Source organism: Schistocerca serialis, chromosome 9 (assembly GCF_023864345.2).
Source record: "Schistocerca serialis cubense isolate TAMUIC-IGC-003099 chromosome 9, iqSchSeri2.2, whole genome shotgun sequence".
NCBI classification, from domain to species: domain Eukaryota; kingdom Metazoa; phylum Arthropoda; class Insecta; order Orthoptera; family Acrididae; genus Schistocerca; species Schistocerca serialis.
In genome coordinates, this window is record NC_064646.1 from 321,189,405 (window position 1) to 321,215,231 (window position 25,827).

Here is a 25,827-nt window from a genome sequence, read left to right on the forward strand (position 1 = left end):
TAAAAAAATTAATTATTTTGCGAAAAGCGAATTTACATTAAAGTGGCATGTTCCACTTCGTTACGAAATGTCGTATTCATGATCTATGGAACAAGTATTAAGGTGCGTAATAGCCCTCCCGGCTAGCTGCGCGGTCTAACGCGCTGCTTCCCGAGTGGGAAGGCGTACTGGTTCCCGGCACGAATCCGCCCGGCGGATTAGTGTCGAGGTCCAGTGCGTAGGCCAGCCTGTGGATGGTGTTTAAGGCGGTTTTCCATCTATCTCGGCGAATACGGTCTGGTTCCCCTTATTCCGCCTCAGTTACACTACGTCGGCGATTGCTGCGCAAACAGTCTCCACATACGCGTACACCACCATTGCTCTACCACGAAAACATTTGGGGCTACACTTCATTTGTCTGGTATGAGACGTTCCAGATGGGGGAGGGAGGGGGGGATGAGGACAACACAGCACCCAGTCCACAATTCAACTTTAAAAGTGTGTGTGTATGTATAAATTTCTTGTTTCCTTATCCGAAACTGTAAATATAGAATCCTATGGGTATGATACTGACTCGAGTAGATAAATACACGTCGCTTCTGGACAAGAAGTTATTTAGGGTGATCGAAATAAATGGAACGCCCTGTGTAAGGAGTAGGATTGGACTCAGTCTTGAACCCTGTGGGACTCACTTCGCGGTTTCACGACAGACATTTATATTTTCTCTCCATCAACATTGTTTAAAATTATTCAACACTACTTTTTGCATCGCCGTTGATAAGTATGACTGGCAATGATGAAATAGATTAGAGAAGACAGGCCCAAGTGGATGTAGGTTGCAGTAGTTAGGCAGAAATGAAGAGACTTCCACAGGACAGATTAACGTGCAGTCTGATGACTACAACACTTTCGTCGATACGAGTATGTTTGCACTTGCGGTAAGTGCGGCAAAGCTATTAGCGCCGCGCGACAGGTAGTGGCTGAGAAGGGGGGAGTGCCCCCACTCCGCAGGCCGGCGCACCGTCGTGTGTGCAGGCGCCGGCGGTCGCGTGCAGGCGAGCCGCGCTCGGCCGAGCGGCGCCGAGCCGAGCCGAAAGCGCGATTTTAAAATATAAGCGCCACGGCGCGAGCCGCGCGCCAGTGCCCGCCCCGGCGCAGAGGTGAAAGTGTGGGTAGTGCAGCGCAGCCATGCCGACCTCCGCGGGACACCTCGCCACCGTGAGTACCTGCGCCGTCCAACTGTTCTCTGTTACAACTCGATCGCGTCACCGCCTGCCTTACGCTATCGCAGATGCTCGTGACGTATTGCCAATGCAGTTACCCGTCCGTCGTAATTTCTTGCATCCTAATTTAACATGAGCCAAAGCCGAAGGTTATCAGTTCACTCAGTAACTCATTGTAGCTTTTTTAATTTCGCAGCTCATCACAGCATTTAAAGCGTTTGAAACTGTCACTGCGTAAACGTAATTTAACAACTCGTCTCACGTATTTAAAATAAAAGCGGCATCTGGTATTTTTCTTCTAGCGTCTTATAAGCGATGGGTGTCAACGATTATTGTGGCCTACTGAATGTGAAGGTGTCCTAAAATAACCAGCACATTATTTGTTGTCAAGCCGTGGTGCGGCTGTATCACGTCAGTAAGGAGCTTATGATGCACCGGGTGTCCAAATGTGCTATTTATTTAATTGTAAATTCTATAGATTAAATAAATAGCGTATTGGGCCGACAGATACTTCGTGATCTACGTACTGAACTCTGTGCATTCGTTTCTAATTTTTAAATGTACGGCCATCTGCTTTCGCGTTCGCTGTCTGCCATGGATGAACAGGTCGTTGGAAATGTTCTGGTCGATCCTCTAATTGCAGCGAATCTAGGCAGTCGTGCGCATTCGCCATTGCTTGTTGTCCCTAAACAATTTTTATCGACATTGTCACCAGCTCTTGACAACGACGATGCCACAAGAGACTTTCTACGACTTACCGGAATATTCATCTCCAATTTGCATTTTTTCCTGAAATAATAAAAAAAAGTGTGGTCAAAACACCGGTAAAGTTATTAAACTGCAGAACACTTATCTGACCGCCTAAGCCTTACTGTAATTATCAACATCGAGTAAATCTGCTGCTACACTAAACGATAAGTACAAGGGTTGGAACATTAATAGTGGCAACTACTGATTTGCAGCTCGTACAGAATAGATACGTGTTTCAAAGTTTTACTGACCTTCAAAGTAGTCACCAGCATTGTGTATAACCCGTCGCCAGCGATTTGGAAGTCGTAGGATACTTTTAGGAGTGCCAGTTGTGTTGACAGTTCGAGCAGTGAGGTCTATTGCCCGACGAATTTGTAGCAGTTCTGAAGCGAATGCCGTGAAGTCTTTCCTTCAATTGAGGAATCGAAATGAACCTATGAGGGCTAAGTCAGTGGAGTGCAGTAGGTGGTACAGCACTTACCAGCCCCATCAGTCAAACAAATCAGTAACAGCTTGCACTGTACGTGCTTGAGCATTGTCCTGCAAAATGATGGTCATGTTCTGCGGATAGTGTCATCACTTCTGTCTCTAAGCTCTTCATTTTTGGAAGACAATCTATGACCAGCTTAGAGACAGGACCTGACCATCATTTTGCAGGAAAATGCTCAAGCACGTACAGTGCAAGCTGTTACTGATTTGTTTTATTGATCGGGCTGCTAAGTGCCATACCACGTACTGCACTCCCCTGACGTAAGCCCTCGTAAGCTCAACTCGATTTCTAAACTGAAGGAAACACTTTAAGGCATTCGCTTCAGAACTGCTACAAATTCGTCAGGCAACAGATCGCGCCGCTCCAACTGTCAACACAACTGGCACTGCTAAAAGTATGCTACAACTTCTACATCGTAGCCACACAATGTTGGTGACTACTTTGAAGGTCACAACTCTGAAACGTCTATCTATTTTTTACGAGCCGTAAATAAATAGTTTGGATTGGATTGGATTGTTTGGGGGAAGAGGCCAAACAGCGAGGTCATCGGTCTCGGGAAGGACGGGGAAGGAAGTCGGCCGTGCCCTTTCAAAGGAACCATCCCGGCATTTGCTTGGAGCGATTTAGGGAAATCACGGAAAACCTAAATCAGGATGGCCGGACGCGGGATTGAACCGTTGTCCTCCCGAATGCGAGTCCAGTGTGCTAACCAATGCGCCACCTCGCTCGGTATATAAATAGTTGCCACTATTAAAGTTCCAATCCTCGTATGTGATTTCCACATATTGTCTGGTAACAAAACACTGCTACTTTATGCGTCTGCCTTTTTTCCAAGATTCCGTTGCTTTTGGACACTATGCATAACTTTATTCTTGCAAACATGTTGATCGAGTGTATCATTAACCTCATCTTATCGAACAATGTCAAATAATTGTCTATTTTGGCCACTCTTCTGACTGTCTGCTCTTCCTGTTTGTAAACGTGTGTGAAAAACATGTTTTTCCACAAACTATGATGCTGATTCTCTTGTACACGATTTTTTCTTCATATTTGAGATTTTAAGATCCATTCTAATTTCATCTAGAGGCAAAACAGTGGCTACAGCTATGCTTGTTAAAATGTTAGACCAGTAGAATGTACGTTAAACTGGATGATGTGTATAAATACATCTACAAAATCATTATTTCCAGTTTACTTACAAACACACTGTAAACAAAATTAAGCATATATCACTTAAATTATTACAGTTTTCATTAACAATTTTGAGTGGTGGCAGCAAAAGTGGACTTCTGTGTAGGTCTCGTTTTCCACGTAATTAGATATTTCGGATTATTCGCTGTTCGTGATGTGGATAATAATTTGGCTAAGATTGGCAGGCTAGATTACCGCATTAGCAGCATTGACAAAGCGGGTTTTTCTTTTCCTTCGAGTAATTTTCCACATTCAACACTCGTTCAACTAAACATTATATGCTAAAATCAGCGGCAATGAAGTGGGTGGCGGCTGACAAGCGAGTGACAGACGCTAGGCAGGCTAGGTCGTTTACGGGCTGTTCTTTGCACCTAAATAAGTCAATAGGAGAAACAATGGAAGACGTAAGAGTTCGATGAAAACCGTTTTAGGGAGTCTGGGGTTTTGCCAGTGGCTTTCACACAGCACGCGGCGCACCCAGTCTACAATCGAGCATTTCAGATCATTCGGCACTCAGCGGGCATGCTCCCAACTCGGAACGATCTGATATCTTCCGCACCATTTACTCCGGCTGGAAGCCGGCGTGCAGTTTCCAAAATACGTCGTTCCAGTCGTGACGCGCTGTCGCAGGTTGCTTATGTCCCAACACTGCTGAGTTATCGCGTTACTAGCCGCAGCTTATCGAATGAATCATTAACCGATGAGAATCGTATTAGGCTTGTCTCGGTACATTCCTTGTGGCTCAAGCAACACTAAACCTGCTGTGTTGAGCTATAACACAGTCCAGTAGATAGTCCCACTGTTGTCATCGACTCTTTGCTAGAAGTGAGCGAGTAAGGCACAGAATATCACGATGTATGGAACTATTAATACTACTGCGAGAATTCAGACCTTTTAGCCTCACTGAAAGAAGACTGCTTCAGTGTCTTCACCATTACCTGTATCGTGAGACCACAGTCTTAGCTATAGGAGCTAAAATAGCAAGAGAATTCCTGTTGGCGTAGCCGTCTGTAAGTGAACATAACCGTAATACTCAGAAAATTTCTTCGTCTACTGTTACATCTTCGTAAGTCACGACGCTGTATGTTACGAAAACTGCCCCATGCTCTTCCTTTGTTTCATCTTTAGCTGTTAACTGACTTCTTACTTGTAAACCAATTCCTATAATTGCCTTATGCAAAGCAGCATAGTGCCTGTTTTGAATGATATTCACAAAATGTGAAGGTTGGGGATCATGTACAGCCGTAAGAATAGTTGAGTGAAAAACAACACTTTCATATCGTGAAATTACAAAATAACTCTGGTCTCAGACTATGAACATAAGATTATTTTTGCTTTAAACATTATTTTTGGAGCAGCAGTACCTTGCTATAAAATTGCATGAATCTATTATTACTAAGCGGTGCGTGTGACAGTTTCGTTTGTCTAACCCCCTTTTGGAGAGAAATGAACTTCTCACGGAGGTTGCTACCTAGCAAAAATTACGGTACCACTTAAGAAATGAAAGGAAAACTGCTTGCAGGTGATGACGCATAGCGTGTAACAAGAAGCAATCGACACGTGTCCTACACTACGAAGTGCTATGACTGAAAACTCCCATTTGTCAGTGTGTGAAAGGCTAATTCCAAACTTAACTTGGCAACAATAGCATAAGTTGTAAGTACACTGTCAAAAAAAAAAAAAAAAAAAAAAAAAAAAAAAAAAAAAAAATTAGGGGAACACGACTTTGGGCGTCTAATATACTCCGGCCGTCTTCTGTGGCCGAGCGGTTCTAGGCGCCTCAGTCCGGAACCGGGCTGCTGCTACGCTCGCAGGTTCGAATCCTGCCTCGGGCATGGATGTGTGTGGTGTCCTTAGGTTAGTTAGGTTTAGGTAGTTCTAAGCCTGTTAAGTCCCATAGTCCTTAGAGCCATTTGAACCATTTTTCTAACATACTCCACTGAGCAATAATTGAGGACTAGCTGTGCTATCAGATTAGACCTTTATCTTTTTACAAATGAAGCACACATCAAAACATCATTACATCTTCGATCGTTTGCATAAAAAGAACTGAAATATCCAATAGGCGTCGAAAACAAAGTGGAAATAATCATTCATCTCTCCATGCTGGGTGCTTTTCATTGGACTTTGAGAGCTTCCATAAAGAATATGCCCTCCGTGAGCGTTTATCTCTATTTGAGACCTATGCAGCACACTCGGTGTAAGTCTACAGAGGTCACCCTGTGATATCTGTCTCAGTCGTTCAATGAGAGTTCTCGGAGGGACTGTGGTGGATCACGACGACCACGAACACTTCTGTCAAGCATGTTCCACATATGCCCGACGGGGTTTAGGTCGGAACGGACCGCCGGCATTCCATTACTTCAATGTCCAAGCTTCTCAATACATCCCTGCTGACGTCTGCCAAATAGGCCCCGACATTTGAAGGAATTTAGTGCCACCATGGTATGCAGCAGGCACCCCATGGTCTAACAGTATTTTTTCGATGTGCTGCCTGGCGGTAAGGGATGATGGACAAAGACGAGATCCGTATGGCTGTCAACACTGAAGCCTCCCCACACCACAGAACCGTGGATATTCCTCGAATTCCTGGATAAAATGTGGTAGGTACCGCTCACCAGGGGTCTGCTAAGAGGACATCTGGACTCGTCTGGCAGTGACGAGGTTGCCAGTTGACATGGGAACGGCAGAACTCAAAAATGGCTCTGAGCACTATGGGACTCAACTTCTGAGGTCATTAGTCCCCTAGAACTTAGAACTAGTTAAACCTAACTAACCTAAAGACATCACACACATCCATGCCCGAGGCAGGATTCGAATCTGCGACCGTAGCGGTCTCGCGGTTCCAGACTGCAGCGCCTAGAACCGCACGGCCACTTCGGCCGGCCGAACGGCAGAACTGACGACAAGCTGCTAGACGTTGTATCAAGCGGAGGTTCAGATCGCACGGTCCTTTCTCGTAACCTGTTCCTTACAGTCTGATCGGACACAGCGGCTCTCGCGGTCCTTCTGAGATGGTGTTTCAGTGCTCTGGCGGTAACTGTACGACGCCGCAAAGCAGAGGTGGCCAATTAACGCTCTTCACGTGGGGTTGTAATGCGTCGGCCACCTTTTCCAACTCGCCGTGTGTACTTACCTGCCTCCGTGAGCGTGTCCACAACCTATGGATAACGCATGGAGAAGCATTGGCGTCTGCAGCGACACGACCGAAAGTCCATTCTTTTCTGATCCAACTCCGGCCTTGCAACTTGCACTGCATTAAAATGTTGGTTCTTGGTTGGATACGAAGTCCACAAATGATAATTGCCATCTGTGTACCTCAATAGAAAACAGTAGGACACCGGTACTCACTTTCTTCTTAGGGAAACCTGACGCTGTAACACATAACATAGCCAGTAGATGGCGAAGGATTTTAATTGTTGCTGCATTGAAAGGTAAACTCCCAAGCCATGCAGCAAGACCACAGATACCGTCTGTATTAAAATAGATTTAAAGTACCCGACGTTGATACACGTGTTCCCTTAATTCTATTTGAACAGTGTATAAATTACGTTAAAAATTAAGATAATTTTGTGCATATCTGTGTAACCGGTTTTAGTAAATCCGAGACAACTATATTGACAGTTGTAGACTGTAATTTGATGTCCTGTTGTATAGCATCAGTACGCTATAAAAACTTTATTTTTCTCTTTACCACATTTTCCAGTTTCTTGCTACATTCCGTTTATTACCAGTCGTTTCCAACTACTATTGATGGGGTATCAAGCGGCAAATTCTTATCACTTATTTAAATTCAGTACAATAAATATTACGTAAGTTTTGCTAAGAAAGTGAGTGATACTCGAATACGAGAGAATGACTGCGCCACATAAGCCAGAGACGGTGTCCTCATCGTCAAACTTCTTTTAGACGGTAGTACACGTTAAAAGTGAATACAAAACATGTGTTTACCGTAACGAGCAACAGCGTTCCTAAGATCTAAGCTAGGAAGGGTGAGGAAGGGAACACATATTAAAAGTAACTTCGTGCTTACCCCAAAAGCAGTGTTTTGGACCAATACTTTTCACAGCATACAAGATATACCAGCGGAAAAATGCTCCCGTCGGAGCACAAAAAATGCAAATATGTCCCTATTTCTTCAAAAGACTCTGACAGAAAAGTGGGATACCAGCTGCCCCATGCTTCCTCAGTACCTTTAAAAATTTTCTCAAAAATTTTGGTACGCAAACATATTCGTGCTTTTTTAACTATGCAGTTCACCTCAGTCTCCCACAAGGTCCCCTAACTGTAACTCATTCACACCAACTAGTTCATCGCTGTAAATAGCTCATACCTATCCACTCCCAGTTCCCCATTCTCACTCACTCACTCATCCATTCCAATTCATTGTCATTGTCACTTTGTTTCTCTCTGTCATTTTTCCTTTGTCACAGCCACAGTCCCCTTCATTCTGTCCTACTGCTACAGTCTCCTTCTGCTGTCACTGTCCCCTCTTGCTCTGTCTTACTGCTAATATCTCATTCCTTCCTTCCTAAGGCTGCTGTCTCTTCTGTCACTATCTCTCTCTTCCTCGTTGTCGTTACCATATATTCTGTCCTTTATTGCCACTGACTCTCATCCACTCTCTCTTTCTCTTTATTCTTTCTGCCTGGTACTGTCTCCTTTACTCTTTTCCTAGCACTGTTCTGTCACTCTCTACTCTGCTCCACTGCCATGCCACTCTCTCTCTCTCTCTCTCTCTCTCTCTCTCTCTCTCTCTCTCTCTCTCTCTCTCACACACACACACACACACACACACACACACACACACACACATACACTGCTACTGTCTCCTTCGCTCTTTCTATAATACAACCACTGCCTGCTATCTTCAGCATTTATTACTATTCCGACTCTTTGCCACTGCCACTGAATTCTTCTCCTTCAGCATAAAAAATTGCGAATATGTTCGCGTGCCAAACTTTGTGGAAACATTTTTGAAGGTGCCAAGGAGGATAAGATGAGGCAGCTGATACCCCACTTTTCAGTCAGTCTTTTAAATACACAGGAAAATATTAAAATTTTTCGTGCTCTGTTAGCATCATTCTCCCTCTAGCTCATATGAAAAGAAATGTATTGGTCAGGAAAATTTAAATACTTTACTTATGTGAAACTGAAAAAAAACGCAAAACTAATTTATACCTCAGACCGGATTTTAAGTGCAAAAAAAAAGAAAAGAAAAAAAATCTTCGTGTGCTTCAATACTACATCATGAGGTTCTCAGGTGATAGAGGGGAGAGAGAAACTTTACAGCATTTTTCTCCTTGCTACGTCACTTTTCGCTTCACACCGGATTTTTTGTGTGTTTTTACATGTACAAGTATGGTATCTCTGAACCTCTGTAATTCGGAAACGGATTAAGATATGAAGAAAATTTACAAGGTTGTTCGAAATCGAGATCTTAGCAATATATCGTAAAAATTAGAGCTATTTTCTGTGCACAGCCATCTCGGAATCTGCAGCTGGGTTTCTGGAATCCAAAAAACAAGTTTTTGGGGTGTTTCTCGATAACGGGTAAAGGTCTTTGAAAAGGAGGAGACGGTCTTCCTGATAAATGCCCAGAGATTACACCGTTAACATTTGAGCAATTTCCTGCGGTTATTTATTATTTAGATTTCGCCTCATACGGGATTTTATGTGCAGAAGTGGGTAACTTTGAACCTCTGTATCTCGGAAAGGCATAAGGATCTCAAGAAAATTTTCAAGTTTCTTCAACATCGATTGGGTTTTGGTCCGCTGATAAATATAGCAAGAAAAGAACACTTTTGTGAAGTTCTTCGAGGAACCGCCTATGAACTGATGGTGTTTCCATAAGTCGCATGAAGCCCACCGTAGACCACATTAAATGCAAAAAGAAGCAACCGATTTGCTCCACCTTGCTTAAACAGGAGTAAATATGTAATATTCATACTTTGACCCTGTACTGTAGGATAGTGACTCTAAGACGATCCTTCTCTTGCGTATCCAAAATACTTGACCTTACCATTTTGTCGCCAATAGAACCCGAGGTATGAGCGCCGGAAAATCCCGTTGCCATGCCGGATGATGCTGTTATATACAGGAAAACGCCTAGAAAGTTGTAGCAGAACCTAAAAGACCTACAGACGATCGACGCTTGGTGCGGAGATTGGCAGCTGACCCACAACACAGAAGAATGTAATGTTTTTCGCATAAATAGTCAGAAAGATCCTTTATCACACCATTACACGATTGTGGAAGAGTCGCTGGAAGGAGTCACATCAATCAAATATCTGGGAGTATGCGTACAGAGCGACGTAACGTGGAACGACGATATAAAACTAAACGCAGTTAGGGCAGATGCCAGACTGACACGCATTGTAGGAATCCACAGGAAGTGTAGTCCATCCACGAAGGAGGTAGTTTACAAAACCATCGATCAATATCCGAATATTGGTCATTAGTCTCGGATCTACAGCGGATAGGATTGATAGAAAATATAGAGAAGATGGAAAAAAATAGGGTGTTTCGTCGCAGGTTCATTCAGAAAGCGCGAAAGCGACACCGAGGTGCTCAGTCGACCCCAGTGGCAGACGCTACAAGAGAGACGTTCTGTATCATGTTGAACTATATTGTTAAAATTTCGAGAGCGTACGTTTCTACCTAGTAGAGTCAATATATTTCTCCTTCCTACGTATATCTCGAGAAAAGACTATGAAGGTAGAATCAGAGACATTCGAGTTCACGCGAAGACTTACCAGCAGTCGTTGTTCCCGCGAATTCGCGACTGGAACAGGTAAAGGGGGAAGTAAAACCGGTTCACAAGGCGCCCTCCGCAATACAGAGGCTAGTGGCTTGTGTAATACAGGTGTAAGTATTAAATTTACGGAAAATGCTGGAATGGGTTAGAGATTTCACGAGAAATAGTTGTGCCTACACATGCCACTACTCAATTTGGTCCTTCTTCAAACTCATACCGAACTGATAACGTTTGTCTGTGGCTGGGGTACGGTTTGTGAAGATAATTTTTTTTGTAAGGGGGCGAGGCAGTACCCCACTTGACGCACACTGGGAACGACCACGGTAACGCAGGCGAGCCACTTGTGGTGGGCTGTGACGATCCCTGCTTCCCGGCGAGGCGGCAGCGCTGGGTCCGCGAGCTGTTGACAATGCGGCAGCGAACGACCTCGCACAGCCAACAACCCGGTGGCGCTGCGCTGCTCGATTGACAGCCGGCAGACTTCCGCGTAGCAGCTCAAGGGCGCCTCCCGTAGCTGCCGTCTATCCATACGGGGTTCTGCCAAGCACCGCTTGGAAGGGAGACTGCGCAGAATGGTGGTTAACGCCGAGGCCGTCGCTAAAGCGTTTAACACTCACTGTTTACCTCACAAATAATGTGTCCAACCACCTCTTGAAAAAGGCAAAGTTTGGTTGGTATCACTAGGTTTCCGAATGTAAGAGTAAATTTGATCAATCTCCCGCTCTGATTCTATACCCTTTGCACGGCTGTATTGAGTGTAATACTCACGGATTAATGACGAGAGCTGGTGACCCGGCCAGCCTGGATGTGGTTTTAAGGCGGTTTCCGACATCCAGCTAGGTAAATACCAAGTTTGTACCCACATCCTGCCTCAGCTACACACTACGGAAACTCTTACAAAACGCTATCAAACTTGAAACAGATGGTTTACACGGAGGCCTTCCTGGGAGGTGTAATGTCGTTAGTGAAGCAACCCGGCCACCAAATTCCTGTAACACTTCCAAAACTGATATACAACAGTGCCGACCCCGTAGAGCAACGGGAAAAAGACAAAAGGAAAAGAGGAAGAAGACGAAGGATGTATCGGCGTAGTGCTTCTAGTCCTATTGGGCGCGTGTAGAGCATAGTCTCAGCTGTGCGAGTGGGTTCGCGATTTCCTGCCAGACAGGAAGAGTAGCCAACAAGTGAAACAGAAGTTATATCTGGGGATTCCCAAAGAAGCGCTATAGGCCCTCTGCTAATCTTAACCTAGATAGGACACAATCGGAACAGCCTTCATAGATTATTTGCAATTGATCTTGTCGTCTAGTAAAGTCATCAGACGGTCCGAAGGTGTTGTGTTCACCAAATATTTTTGGGGTCAACATAAAAGACGCTACGAAGAGAATCTACTACCACAGAAAGTAGTTGCTGTTATTGAGATGGTTTGTTTGCACGCAGCCATCATACAGTCTCATCGCAGGACAGCATAGGTTTAGGTGCACTAAGGCAGACAATATAGCATCACAGATTAGCAACAATCTCTTGTATATAAAAAGGCAATGTCCTGACTGACTGAATGACTCATCACCGCCAGCCCAAACAGATACGGACAGAAACTGTAAATATGGAGAGGGTGTTGATCTCATATTGCAGGCATCGTTTAAGAAGAGATTTTTCGAGATTCTCTCCTAAGGGGTGAAGTAGGGTATTAAATATTTTTGAAGATATACCGCTGTTAAGGCAAGTTTGAAACTAGAAGTACGAAAACTGGTTTCTCTATCAGAAATAAAAAAAAAGTACGTGCTTCAGCATTTTTGGAAATTCAACCCCTATGGGAGTGAAATAGTGGGTGAGAGGTATTTTTTAAAAGTAAATTATTATTAAAGTACTAATAAAGCACCTGTAAGGACACATCTATGAAAATTGGTATTTGACTTCTCGGTTAGAAATAAAATATAGGTGTTATAGTGTATAGGGGTAAAAGAGGGATAAAAGTTTTCATACAAATATGAAATATACGAGAGCATTTTTGAAGTTTGGAAGGTAGGAGACGAGGTACTGGCAGAAGTAAAATTGTGAGGACGGGTCGTGAGTCGTGTTTGGGTAGTTCAGTTGATTTAGCACTTGCCCACGAAAAGGCAACGGTCCCGAGTTCGAGTCTCGGTCCGGCCCACAATTTTAATCTGCCAGGAAGTTTCAAAATCAGTGCACACTCCGCTGCAGAGCGAAAATTTCATTCTAGAATCTCCACCTTGCTGCACTCGCTAGACATTGTGTCTAAGGCGTTCGCGACTGGAGTTGCGCATCATGCAGCCTATTGCGCACAGTCTGAGTCGTAACACGACGTCCTGTGGCTGCACGAAAAGCATTATTTAACAGAGTGGCGTTGCTGTCAGGGTTCCTCCGAGCCGTAATCCGTAGGTAGCGGTCATCCAATGCCGTAGTACCCCTTAGTTTGCCTGAGAGAGGCATGTCATCGACAGTTCCAGTCTCTCTGTATCTCCTCCGTGTCCGAACAATATCGCTTTGGTTCACTCTGAGACGCCTGGACACTTCACTTGTTGAGAGCCCGTCCTGGCACAAAGTAACAATGCGGACGCGATCGAACCGCGGTATTGACCGTCTAGGTATGGTTGGACAACAGACAACACGAGCCGTGTACCTCCTTCCTGGTGGAATGACTGAAACTGATCGGCTGTCGGACCGCCTTCGTCTAATAGGCGCTGCTGCTCATGCATGGTTGTTTACATCTTTGGGCGGGTTTAGTGACATCTCTGAACAGTCTGAGATACTGCGTTTGTGATACAATATCCACAGTGAATGTCTATGTTCCAGAGTTCTGGAACCCGGGGTGATGCAAAACTTTTTTGATGTGTGTATTATTCATGACTGAAGTCTCTGTTATTAAACTTACGGAAAGACGCTACAGACTTATTCACCAACCCAATACATACGAGGGCGTGCTGAAAGGTGGGAAGTAATGGCTGCGAATTTTCTCAAAATCGGTTGCGCTGTTACATGCCATGCGTATTATCCGGTCGACTTCCCCGTTTCACTGACACAAGTTGGAATCCTCTGCCGCTAGAAAGTTCCCAATTGCATCGTATAACATGGTGGTGCGTAACGTAACTATGTCAGAGCGTTAGAAACTGCGTGATGTAATCCAGTTTCTAACCACCAATCGAAATCCATAGAAGGATGAAAGCTGTGTACGGCGAGTGCTGCGCTACGCTGAAACATTTGCAACAATCCGACGCTTTGGGTTCACTATCATCGTGCATCCTCCATACCGTGCAGACTTGCATCCATGAGATTTTCATCTTTTTCGAAAACTTAAGGAACATCTTTAACGACTTCACTTTAATCGTGAGGAAGCGGTGAAAGCATACGTGAAGTTGTGGTTCCTTCAACGATGTCAGACGTTTCACAGCGACGGTATCAACGAACTGGTCTCTCGTTGAGAGAAGTGTGTTCGCAGCCAGGGTGACTATGTTGAGAAATAAATAGTTAGACGTAAAAAAATTTAGAATATTAATAAAGTTTGTTTTATTTTTAAAAATGTAAGGGCTTTAGCATTAAACAAATTTGGAGGCGTTACTTAGTCCATTCCATATAGACACAGACCACACAATTATGGAGCCACCACACGCTTGCACAGTGCCTTGTTGGCAGCCTGGCTTCGTGGGGTCTGGGCCACGCTCGAACCATATCATCAGCTCTTACCACCTGAAATCGGGATTCATTTGACGAGGTCGCGGTTTTCCAGGCATCTACGGTCCAACGGGTATAGTTACGGGCCAAAGATAGGTGCTGCAGGCTATATCGTACCATTAGCAAAGGCTCTCGCGTCGGTCGTCTGATGCCATAGACTATTAACGCGAAATGTCCCAGCTGATATATTCGTCGTGGGTCCAACATTGATTTCTAGGGTTATTTCACACTGTGTTGCTTGTCTGTTAGCACTGACAACTCTACGCAAACGCCGCTGCTGTCGGCTGAAGGCTGTCGGCCACTGCGCTGTCCGTAGTGACATGTAATGCCCGAAATGTGGTATTCTCAGAATAATCTTGACACTGAGAATCTCGAAATACTGAATTCCCTAACGATTTTCGTAATGGAATGTCCCTCGCACCATGCTTTAACTTCCGTTCCACGCTGAAAGTCTCTTAATTCTAGTCGAGCAGCTGTAGACAGTTCCACCAATGCACTGCCATCTTATACCTTGTGTACGCGATGCTACCGTCGTCTGTATATGTACATATCGGTATCCCGTGACTTTTGTCACTTCAGTGTACATAAACATCAATTTCTGATGATGAGCTAGCACTGGCTTTGATAGCTACCTTAAGCAAGATTAAATTTATGAAGACAATAAATCGCGAATGGTTGCTGCATCTGTTGAACTATTTTCTAAGTACAATTGATTTCGCTCTGAGATAAGTGCCCGAACAATTTATAAAAGTTAAGGAAGGTACGTCTCGGACGTACTCTTACAATAAACGATGTAACTGCTACGGTTTTACCACGACATCTAAACTTACTAGGCCTATTATTCTTCAAACCGCAAGACGAACGGCAATTAAAGCAAGTACCAATATCAGAAAGAGTTTACACAGCTGATAGACATAATGACCAATGGTCATCGCGAGATGGCGTGACACAATATGGAAAGTATACAGGCGGAGCAGTGGCGAAAGGGGAATCAGTTCAGTAATCTGGAATCGAAGATACAAATTTATGATCACGTCACAGACAGAAGGGTGGGTTTCAACGTCGTCTTAGCTCACAGCTGAATGGATGTTGTTCGTCATATCTACTGTAAAGTTCAGAAGCTACGCGAGACCTTAGGCTGCAGTGTGTTTAATATTATTAGCACATAAATTAAATCATGCGACCAGCTTCTCGAATTATAATGCAAAATGCCTAATCAGCAGTAATCAAAACTGACTAATAGGATTTAGCCGGGTGAGAAAAAAAGCTTAATGACCCGTAAATAAAATACAGTAGAAACGGGAATGGTAACGGCGGCGAACAATGAAAATCAACAAAATACAAATCCGTGTTCTCCGTTAAGTTTTGTATCAACTAGTCCAGTTCAGAAACCGTAGGAAGGCGTAGAGCTGGACAGCTACATCTGTACGGTCCCCTGTTTGGAACCTGCATACATGGAGAGATAGACAGCCGTTCAGCTGAACGTGAACGTAGTTTCCGGCAGTGAGGCGTGCCCCCCTCAGCCAAACCACGTGCCGCCGGCGGCGCAGGGTGAGTGTCAGCGTACTTCCGGCGTACGGCAATGCTTTAATCGACAATGAGACGCACTTTTAAGGAGGCCAGGGACGCGGCGGCCGGCTCTGGCGGAAACTGCCCTCAAGGCGACTTCAGCCCTTGTTGCGTATTCTATCACTAGCGGAAGAGCTGTCACGGTAACGGCATTAGGCAAATTTTAGATTTGTAGCACATAATTTCTGGAGCATATGAGACGGCAAACCTCTGGTACCGATTACTGAAGTAATAAATGTGGACTGAAAACGCAAAGGTATTACAGGATTACTGTTAATATCTGTTAGGGATTACTGAATTATTTTATTGTCACTTGCTGTAACATTCATCAGATCTCCAAACGTAGAGCATTAGACATTAACATCACGTTTACGATAACTGTTCAGATACACGGGCAAGATGCTATTAAAATACTAACTAATGGTTTGAAAATAACTGATCAGTCATATGAAGGCAGCGCTTTTTCTCTTTCCTTTTCTTGGAAATATTACACCAAAGCTCTGCACTGAATAACGCTATCATCTCAAGCTCTTTCTTAGTTCAAGCTCTCACTCTAGTGGGACGGATGACTCAGTTTTTCAGGTAAGCAAGAGGCAAGTTGTGGTAACCATATCGGTAAACCAAACATTGAAGCTATGGTCCTGACGTTAGCTGATAGTGTGTGTACTCTTGCTGTCGTACTACGAAATAATGTGTGTGGTATGTGTGGTGATCAGTATTGAGAAATGAATGACCAAAGTAGCACTAGCTTCCTACGTTATTCGGTTATTTACAATTACAGCATTATTGTATGCTAGGGGCAAACCTAACGAAATTGCACCGTTTTATAAAACCTGGCCTTGTGTTAGGGACGATGGAGGCTCCAATCCACCGTCTTGTTTTACGTTCTCCGTGCTTTCCCTAGAATACTTCAGGAAAATACCAGAATAGTTTGTAGCACCTGACTACCTGTCCCATTCTTGTCAGACTAAACATATAAACACGTATGTGTCTGTATATATGCACTATGTTATTTTTCAACTGTGATACCAGTACATACCAAGTATCCTTGTTACAGTGATCCAGGGATGATTAGAATTATTATTAATTCTACAAAAAGAACAACGGACATACTTCATCGCTCGGCAGAGGCAGTAGCAAGCTCTCCAGTTCTCAGTGTACTGTGACTGATAAGGATCCTGATCATATCTGATTCGTTAAGCATTCTCTCGCTTCTAGCATTCCAGTAACACAGAGCGGCAACAGCGTTCATTATATGAACATACTACAAAATGTGGATCTACATTTACATCTACATGGATACTCTACAAATAACATTTAAGTGCCTGGCAGAGGGTTCATCGAACCACATTCACAATTTTCTATTACTCTAATCTCATATAGCGCGCGGAAAGAATGAACACCTATATCTTTCCGTATGAGCTCTGATTTCCCTTATTTTATCTTGGTGATCGTTCCTCCGTATGTAAGTCGGTGTCAACAAAATATTTTCGCATTCGGAGGAGAAAGTTGGTGATTGGAATTTCGTGAGAAGATTCCGTCGGAACGAAAAACGCCTTTCTTTTAATGATGTCCAGCCCAAATCCTGTATCATTTCTGTGACACTCTCTCCCATATTTCGCGATAATACAAAACGTGCTGCCTTTCTTTGAACTTTTTCGATGTACTCCGTCAGTCCTATCTGGTAAGGACTCTACACCGCGCAGCAGTATTCTAAAAGAGGACGGACAAGCGTAGTGTAGGCAGTCTCCTCAGTAGGTCTGTTACATTTTCTAAGTGTCCTGCCAAAAAGACGCAGTCTTTGGTTAGCCTTCCCCACAACATTTTCTACGTGTTCCTTCCAATTTAAGTTGTTCGTAATTGTAATACCTAGGTATTTAGTTGAATTTACGGCTTTTAGATTAGACTGATTTATCGTGTAACCGAAGTTTAACGAGTTCCTTTTAGCACTTGTGTGAATGACCTCACACTTTTCGTTATTTAGGGTGAACTGCCACTTTTCGCACCGTTTAGATATCTTTTCTAAATCGTTTTGCAGTTTTTTTTATCTTCTGATCGCTTTACTAGACGATAAACGACAGCGTCACCTTCAAACAACCTAAGACGGCTGCTCAGATTGTCTCCCATATCGTTTAAATAAGTAAGGAACAGCAAAGGACCTATAACACTACCTTGGGGAACGCCAGAAATCACTTCTGTTTTACTCGATGACTTTCCTTCAACGACTATGTACTGTGACCTTTCTGACAGGAAATCACAAATCCAGTCACATAACTGAGACGATATTCCATAAGCACGCAATTTCACTACGAGCCGCTTGTGTGGTACAGTGTCAAAAGTCTTCCGGAAATCCAGAAATACGGAATCGATCTGAAATCCCTTCTCAATAGCACTCAACACTTCATGTGAATAAAGAGCTAGTTGTGTTTCACAGGAACGATGTTTTCTAAACTCGTGTTGACAGTGTGTCAACAGACAGTTTGAGCTATACTGGGATGGAACTTCAGTGAATATCATCTGGATACAAGTGCGGCAATGCATTCAACAAAATGACAACGAGCGGCTCCTCAAAAAAGATGCAACACACAGCATTACTTGCTTAATGCCAATTTCATTGCATATGAACACGTCACACAGTGTAAAGCAGGCACATACGAAGGCCGTCCAATACGTAATCCAACAGACTTTTTTGCTGAAAGCAGGTTGGTTTTATTCAGGATTCCAATACACCATATTATTCCTCACTCTTTTGGCTACAAAACCCTATTTTAAACGTAATCTCCGTTCAATGCGACGGCCTTGCGCCACCTTAATGCCCGCACGGTACGACTCTACTGCTGGACGTCGGCACTACGTCTTGCTGCATCAGTAACCTCCCCATCATCCACGTACTGCTTCCGCGGAGTCCATCCTTCTTTGTGCCAACCAGATGGAAGCCGAAAGGAACGAGATCCGTGCTGTACGGTTGATGAGGAAGTTTTTCAGCTTCTCTCGGGTGCATCGACTTGTGTGAGACCTTGCATTGTCATGGAGAAGTAGAAATTCTTTTGCATTTTTGTGGCGACAAACACGCTGAAGGCGTTTCTTAAGTTTCCTAAGGGCAGCTTAGTAGACTTCAGAGTAGATCGTTCCGCCACAAGGAGGACATCAAACAAAATAACCCCTTCAGAGTCCCAGAAGACTGTCCCCATTATTTTACCGGGTGAGGGAGTGGCTTTGAACTTTTTCTTCCGAAGAGATGATATGGCTCTACTTCATGAATTGCCATTTTTGCTTCCGGTTCAAAGTAAGGAACCCGTGTTTCATCACCTGTGACGATGTTAGACAAAGACTGTCACGATCAGCCTCGTAACGCGCAAGCAACTCCGCACAGATGGTCTTCTGTTAGGCTGCGAGGAACCCAGCAGATACACGCCTTTAAATAACCCGAATGGTGGACGAGTGTGTCAGCACTATCAACAGAGGACGTCCAGTTGAGCAGAGAGGTGATTCGTCAATCACCTCGAATGACAGTAATAAAATGAAACACATGTAGCCGTCGTTTTGATATTATTTTATTATATGGCAAACAGTCTCGGTGACTCTAGTACACCATCTTCAGGCCTTAGCTGATGCTGAGGAGGCGAACTCTGATCATTTACACAATCTCATCAGTGGCCAACATATATGAACTGGCTTCCGAAGAATTCTTTAACAGGTATGTGTGTATGCAACCATCAACTACCACCTGACTCTGGTTACCGTATAATAAAATAACATCAAAACGACGGCTGTAAATGTTTCATTTTATTACGTAAGTAACAGTAGAAGTCCCACGGACCATCGATCACGAGGATAGGCTTACAGAAGCTGCAATGCGACTGTCTGCACGTTCCAACATCGCAGGAGCCACAGATGTGTGCGGCCAACCGGCAAGCGAGAGATCGGACAGGTTTGCGCGACCTTGTTGCAGTGATGACAGACGCCTCGCCCAACGACTCACCAGGCTTTTGTTCACTACCAGGTCTTCGTAGACATTCTGCAAGTGCCTATGAATATCTTCGATGATATTACTCTGTTTGGAGCGCATCTCCGATACATACGCCGTTTTGAAGGCCACGTATAGCGCCGCCACCTGTCAGAACTTCATGAAAATGTAGGGGCTGAAGTAGAAATACTCAGTGATGTGCCACAACAAAAGTCGCATTTTTTCAACCGAGACCGCCAGTGGCACAAGTTACAGCTTAATCTCCCCAAATGCTTATCTGTTCTTTCTAGCACAGATACTCTCCTAGCTTTCTTGAATGGTTTATGAACTGTAGTGCCCGTCGTCGCTCATATGACATCATGATCATTAATCCCTGTCTCTATACAGACACCGATAATAGCGTCCCAAGCGATTTCAAGAAAACGCATCTGACTCCTCTACATATGAAGGATAGCTGGCCGTTGTGGCCGAGCGGTTCTAGGCGCTTCAGTCCGCAACCGCACAGCTGCTACGGTCGCAGGTTCGAATCCTACCGCGGGCATAGATGTGTATGATGTCCTTAGGTCATATGAAGGATAAAAGAATGGATCCACTAAATCATAGACCAACATTCTCAATATCGTTCTTCTGCATACTTCTTGAACACATTCTGAGTTCAAATATGATAAAATTTCTTGAGACGGAAAAGTTTCTGTCCACAAATCAGCACTGTGTTTAAAAGTAACGCTTATGCGAAACTCACAAGGGAATGGTCCAATCCGACAGGTCTAAACATACACAGAAAGAAAAGCACGGTCAAAAGTTTAACTGCTAAGGCCCACTGCAATTATTTAAAAAATGTTGAAGTTATTCTTTCTGCACGAAGAACGACTCATAACAGCGGTTTGTTCAGCGAACACCCAGACTCAGCCGTAATAAGACAACGTAGCGCCGCGTAGCGCGAAGTCCAAAGTGATTACACGCTAATTTAAACATTAAACCATACCAAAATTATTTCAGTTCATTCATTTTTCTAATAGCATGCAGCTGATATTGACAGCTATACTGTTGCAGCTTTAACTGTTACACAAGCGACTAGCAGTGGAAAGAAACGCAATGCAATGTGTGATGTTATATTTCAGACGACTTCTATCAGTCGAGATTTCAGTTTGTTGACACAAAACATTTTGTAACAGTTCCGTAGCAAAGTTATAATGATAATTTTTGAGTAATATATGTTTTACTAAAAATGAAATAGTTCCTTATTTCTTCCGCGTAGTCGTCACAAAAATGCGAAATGTCTACTGGATGACGAAAACGTTTTCCATACGCCTGGTACGCCTAATAACAGAAAAATTCATGTGCTCAGGCACTTCACAGTAACTGCTGATTTTATTTAGGCGGAACTGAATTAGAGTAAGAAGCACTCATCCCCGTTGTTCTGAATGTTGCACTGCACAGCAGGCATACCTGATCAAATTCGTAAGAGGTGGTGATACAAACTGACAATGCACAAACGACTGAAGTTTAACAACACTGTTCCGCTGATAAAACTGAAATGACAAAGATGTATCGGAAATTATATTGTCCGACAGTTTTCTGAAAAACATTTACACTGAGTCGTGTTGCGGGACCAGCCTTATTTGGCGCTGCAGTCACACCGACTTCGCGCCTTGTCAGGGTCATCTTCTATGCACGACTGGGAAATCTCTGACAACATGCTCCTGCATTTTCATTTTTTCCCACCGAGAAGTTAAACGTTACGTTACTTCATCCACCACGTCCACAAGTTTTGCGAAACGGTGTATTATTATTCCATTGGAAGACGAATCCGTCGTCGAAAAGTTGATTATAGAATGAGCAATAGACTGGAGAATCCCGTCCCGATACTGCATAGGCGCACAGTACTTTTAATTGCCCTCGATATTATGTGAGAAGTGTGGTGTCACCGCCAGACACCACACTTGCTAGGTGGTAGCTTTAAATCGGCCGCGGTCCATTAGTACATGTCGGACCCGCGTGTCGCCACTGTGAGTGATCGCAGACCGAGCGCCACCACACGGCAGGTCTCGAGAGACTTACTAGCACTCGCCCCAGTTGTACGGACGACTTAGCTAGCGATGCAACACTGACGAAGCCTCGTTTATTTGCAGAGAAGATAGTTAGAATAGCCTTCAGCTAAGTTAATGGCTACGACCTAGCAAGGCGCCATAATCCTTTGCTATATATATTGTGGTTATAACATGTATCATCAAGAGCGATGTTCTACAATTACGAATTAAAGTTAAGTATACCAGAAGCTACGTACTTTTCTTTATAGCATTCATTACGTATCCTGTTTCAGACCTTACGCCATCCGGCGTGAGCTTATAGCGTGCATTTCGGTCTCCTCAAACCACACTGTGTCGGCACTTCTGTCGACACATCAAGAAGCTTACGTGATACCTTTCCCTGTCACACCCCTGAGATTGCCTGCCTGAGATACACATTGGTACCTAGCTGCTCCACATTCTTTTTCAGGCGTCAAACGAGTCCCACACCGTCGGTGAAGAGAAATCGACGCCACTGATCGAGATTCTATCGCAGGTGATCCCTTGCCATTATCCTTGGCGCATTACGGTACTGGAGGGTTTGTGTTGTTATTTCTAGAGCACCCTTTGAGATTTCGTCGTGTTGAGGCGGTTGTATACTACCAGGATCTACACGGACATTTCACGTAACCCCCACAAATGTACCAAGCTGTTCTGTTGCACTCTCCTCGGTGAACACTACATGGTGATGGTGAGTGAACAAATTCTCCGTGTTCCTCTTACGTCGTAAGAGTTGTACGGACCTATCACAAAACATCTTCGTCCACCAACACCTTTCCCTTTCAATAATTTATGAACAGATTATACCAATACTGACATATTTTATTTTTAATTATTACTTTTTATTTAACTAGTCTCTGGCGTTAGCCATTTAGCCAGAAAAACTAAGTATTTACAGACGTATTTTATATCACATATAATGAACATAGAAAGTTTAAGTTAAACTATTCAATTTCATCTTCATGATACAGATTTGACGACTGATTTGGGAGTAGTCAAGCTACTATTACATTTCACTGTTGGGAATATTACAATATCATGAGACATTAACGACAATGCCTTGTTGTTGCAGCCATATTCTTCTGTCCCTGACAATGTTTACCATTTGATCGTGGTTGCTACAATTCATTCTGCTGAAGATCCTGTATAATTTGGATGTTCTAGGACTGCCTCTACATTTTTTTCTACGAATTTTCAGTCTAAGATGTTCTTTATGAAAATGTTACCTCGAAGCGAGCAATTAATTAAGTTTTTCTTTTCTGTATCTGGTTAATCAATGTCCTCTTCCCGTTAATCTCATTTATTATTTTTTGTTAGATTTTCTTTCAGTCCGGGATGTTTTTGTCGCTCTTCTCCTTATCCACATTTCTATCGCTTCTATTTTTTTCTTTTCTTGTTTTCCCAGGGTCCATCCTTCACAACCATAGATTTAAGTGCTCCAAACATATGTCTTGCTGAATTGTTTCTGGTTTCTGTATTAAGGTGGTTGTTTATTAATAAATAATACCTATTTCTGAAGGTTTGTTCAGTAATTTAATTCTTCTTTTAATATCCGTTAAACTTCTTTTGTCGTCTGTTACTGCACTTCCCAAGTAGCACAATTCGTTCACTTGGATTTGTATTTTATTTGCTACCTTAGTGTTTGTCCTTACTGGTCTGTCTCATTTAAGTCACCATTATTTCAGTCTAGTCTGTTTATTATCAGTTTGTGATAGTCAAGGACTCAGACAAAATTTTTAACATATAGTATTTGCCTTTTTCTGAATCTCCTAAGACTGCTATATCATCAGCAAAGTGAAGACAATGTTTTTGGTTCAAATGGCTCTGAGCACTATGGGACTTAACTTCTGAGGTCATCAGTCCCCTAGAACTTAGAACTACTTAAACCTAACTAACCTAAGGACATCACACACATCCATGCCCGAGGCAGGATTCGAACTTATAGACAGTTTACCGTATACATCGTGGCTAAGTATCTTAATCATATGAAGTCTCATGGAGATTACATCGGCAGATAGCTGCTCAGCCGACAACATCAAGAGTGTACATCGACAGTATCCGTTCACAGAGGGCTTTTTGAGTACGGGGTCCTGTTTGCAATGAATCTTTCTCTACCTTTGCGTCATTTGGAAATCCTGCAATACTGGCGGTCCGCCGAGGACAGCTGCTGAAACATTAGTTACACACGTAGTTTGGAGTATTCCCTCTCTAATCGAGTCCTTGGGTAGGTTACGCCATTGTCTTGCCTACGGCGGACACATTGGTATCACACGGTTGAAATCTCATTTGGATTTTCTTCCCTGTAACACCTACCTGAACTTCCACCCTATGTAGGTGCGAAGGAAAACAGCTGTGACCCAAGCAGACGTGTGTTATAGTTACATATTGTCTACACTGTTTTACAGGTAAAACCACGTTTTTTGCGGAATGCTCGGCGGTATTGATAGGTATTCTCTTCCTTTCAACTTCTGTGAGATCTGCCGCATTTGTATACATATCTGAAAGATTTGTTCGTATAGTCCAACAAGCGGTCTGTATGCAGTTCAAAGGTGTAGTAAATGCGGTTATCATCCACACTACGGTTCACCAAGTGGTCCACCAACTCGTTTTATCAAGTACCAGAGTGAATATGTTGTCTTTAGTAGGTGAGAGAGGCGTGACGAATTGGAAGCCTCAATGAGATTTGCTCATTTTACATCCAAATCTACATCCATAGTCCGCAAACCACTGTGAAGTACATGGCAACGGTACTTTTCATTGTACCAATTGTTAAGGCTTCTTCCCGCTCCATCCGCATGTGAGCGCATGAAGAATGGCTATTTAAAGGCCCCTGTGGTGCTGTAATTTATCTAATCCATCCTTCGCGATTCCCACGCGAACGATACTAAGGGGGTTTTAGTACCTTCCTAGGGTCATCATTTAAAGCTGTTTCTTGAAGCTTTGTTAGTACACTTTCTCGGTATAGTTTACATCTATCTTCAAAAGTCTTCCTGTTCAGTTCCTTCAGTATGTCTGTGACACTCTGCCATGGATCAAGCAAACCTTTGACCATTCGTACTGCCCTTCTATGTATACGTTCAATATCCTCCTGTTAGTCCTATTTGGTATGGGTCCCACGCGCTTGAAGAATATTCTAGGATGGGCCACACGAATGTTTTGCAAGCAGTCTCCTTTGTAGAATCAATGCATTTGACTAGTATTCTAGCAATTGACCGACGTCTGCGCCGTTCTTTACCTAGACCGATCTTATGTGATAGTTCCATCAGATATTTTTATTAGTTGACCGATCCAACTGCAACTCGTTGATGTTGTAGGAGAAGGATATTACTTTTTTTCGTTTTGTGAAATTCGTAATTTTATATTTCTGAGCAATTAAAGCAAGTTACTAGTCTTTGCACTAGTTTAAAATCTTATCTAGTTCAGACTGTATTAGTGGAACTTTTTTCAGACAGTATAGATTATAGATAACTGCATCATCTGCAAAAAGTCGGAGGTTGCTATTGACACTATCTTCAAGAACAAGAACAGTTTGGATTCCGGAAGAATGCTCGACTGAGAACGCTATGTCATCATTTACTCACCAAATATTACAAGCCTTAAATAATAATATATCGCCAGTTATTATTTTTTGTGATCTTCTCGAGGCGTTTGATTATGTAGGTCATGTTTCTCTCGCATGAAAACTTAAGTTCTATGGAACTGACGGCTATATGCACAGCTGGTTTGAAATATAGTTAACAAACAGAATGCAAAAGGTTGTAGTGAATAGTCAGACAGTGCCAAAAAGGTAGAAAATTTTAGTGACGGGGGGGGGGGGGGGGAATAATCACAAAGGGAGGCCCACAGGGTTCAATTTTGGGTCCAATCCTGTAAATGTGAATGACCTTCCACTTAACATTCAACAAGTAAAATTGGTACTTTTTTGCAGACAACACTAGCGTTACAAGAAATCCCATTAATGAGAAGTCAACTGGAGAGTTGGTAAATGTAATTTTCCAAAGAATTATTAAGTGGTTCTCTTAAAGTGGACTATCCCTAAATTTTGAAAACACACACTACATTCAGTTCTGTACAACAAGCAGGGACATTTTAGTTCAGCTACTTCTGCCATTCGTATAGCTTGGAAACAAATGTATATA

General features: G+C 43.3%; 1 protein-coding gene across 2 annotated transcripts in view; it reads left to right on the plus strand.

Annotated features, from left to right (window-relative positions):
* The first annotated feature begins 1,126 nt into the window (after positions 1-1,126).
* Positions 1,127-25,827, plus strand: part of LOC126419254 (protein spaetzle 5) — a 341,611-nt gene continuing 316,910 nt past the window's right edge. For both annotated transcript variants that reach the window (XM_050086411.1, XM_050086412.1), the window contains exon 1: positions 1,127-1,197. In XM_050086411.1, coding sequence (XP_049942368.1) covers positions 1,168-1,197 — 30 coding nt within the window. In that variant the 5' untranslated portion in view covers positions 1,127-1,167. The remainder of the gene's footprint in view (positions 1,198-25,827) is intronic.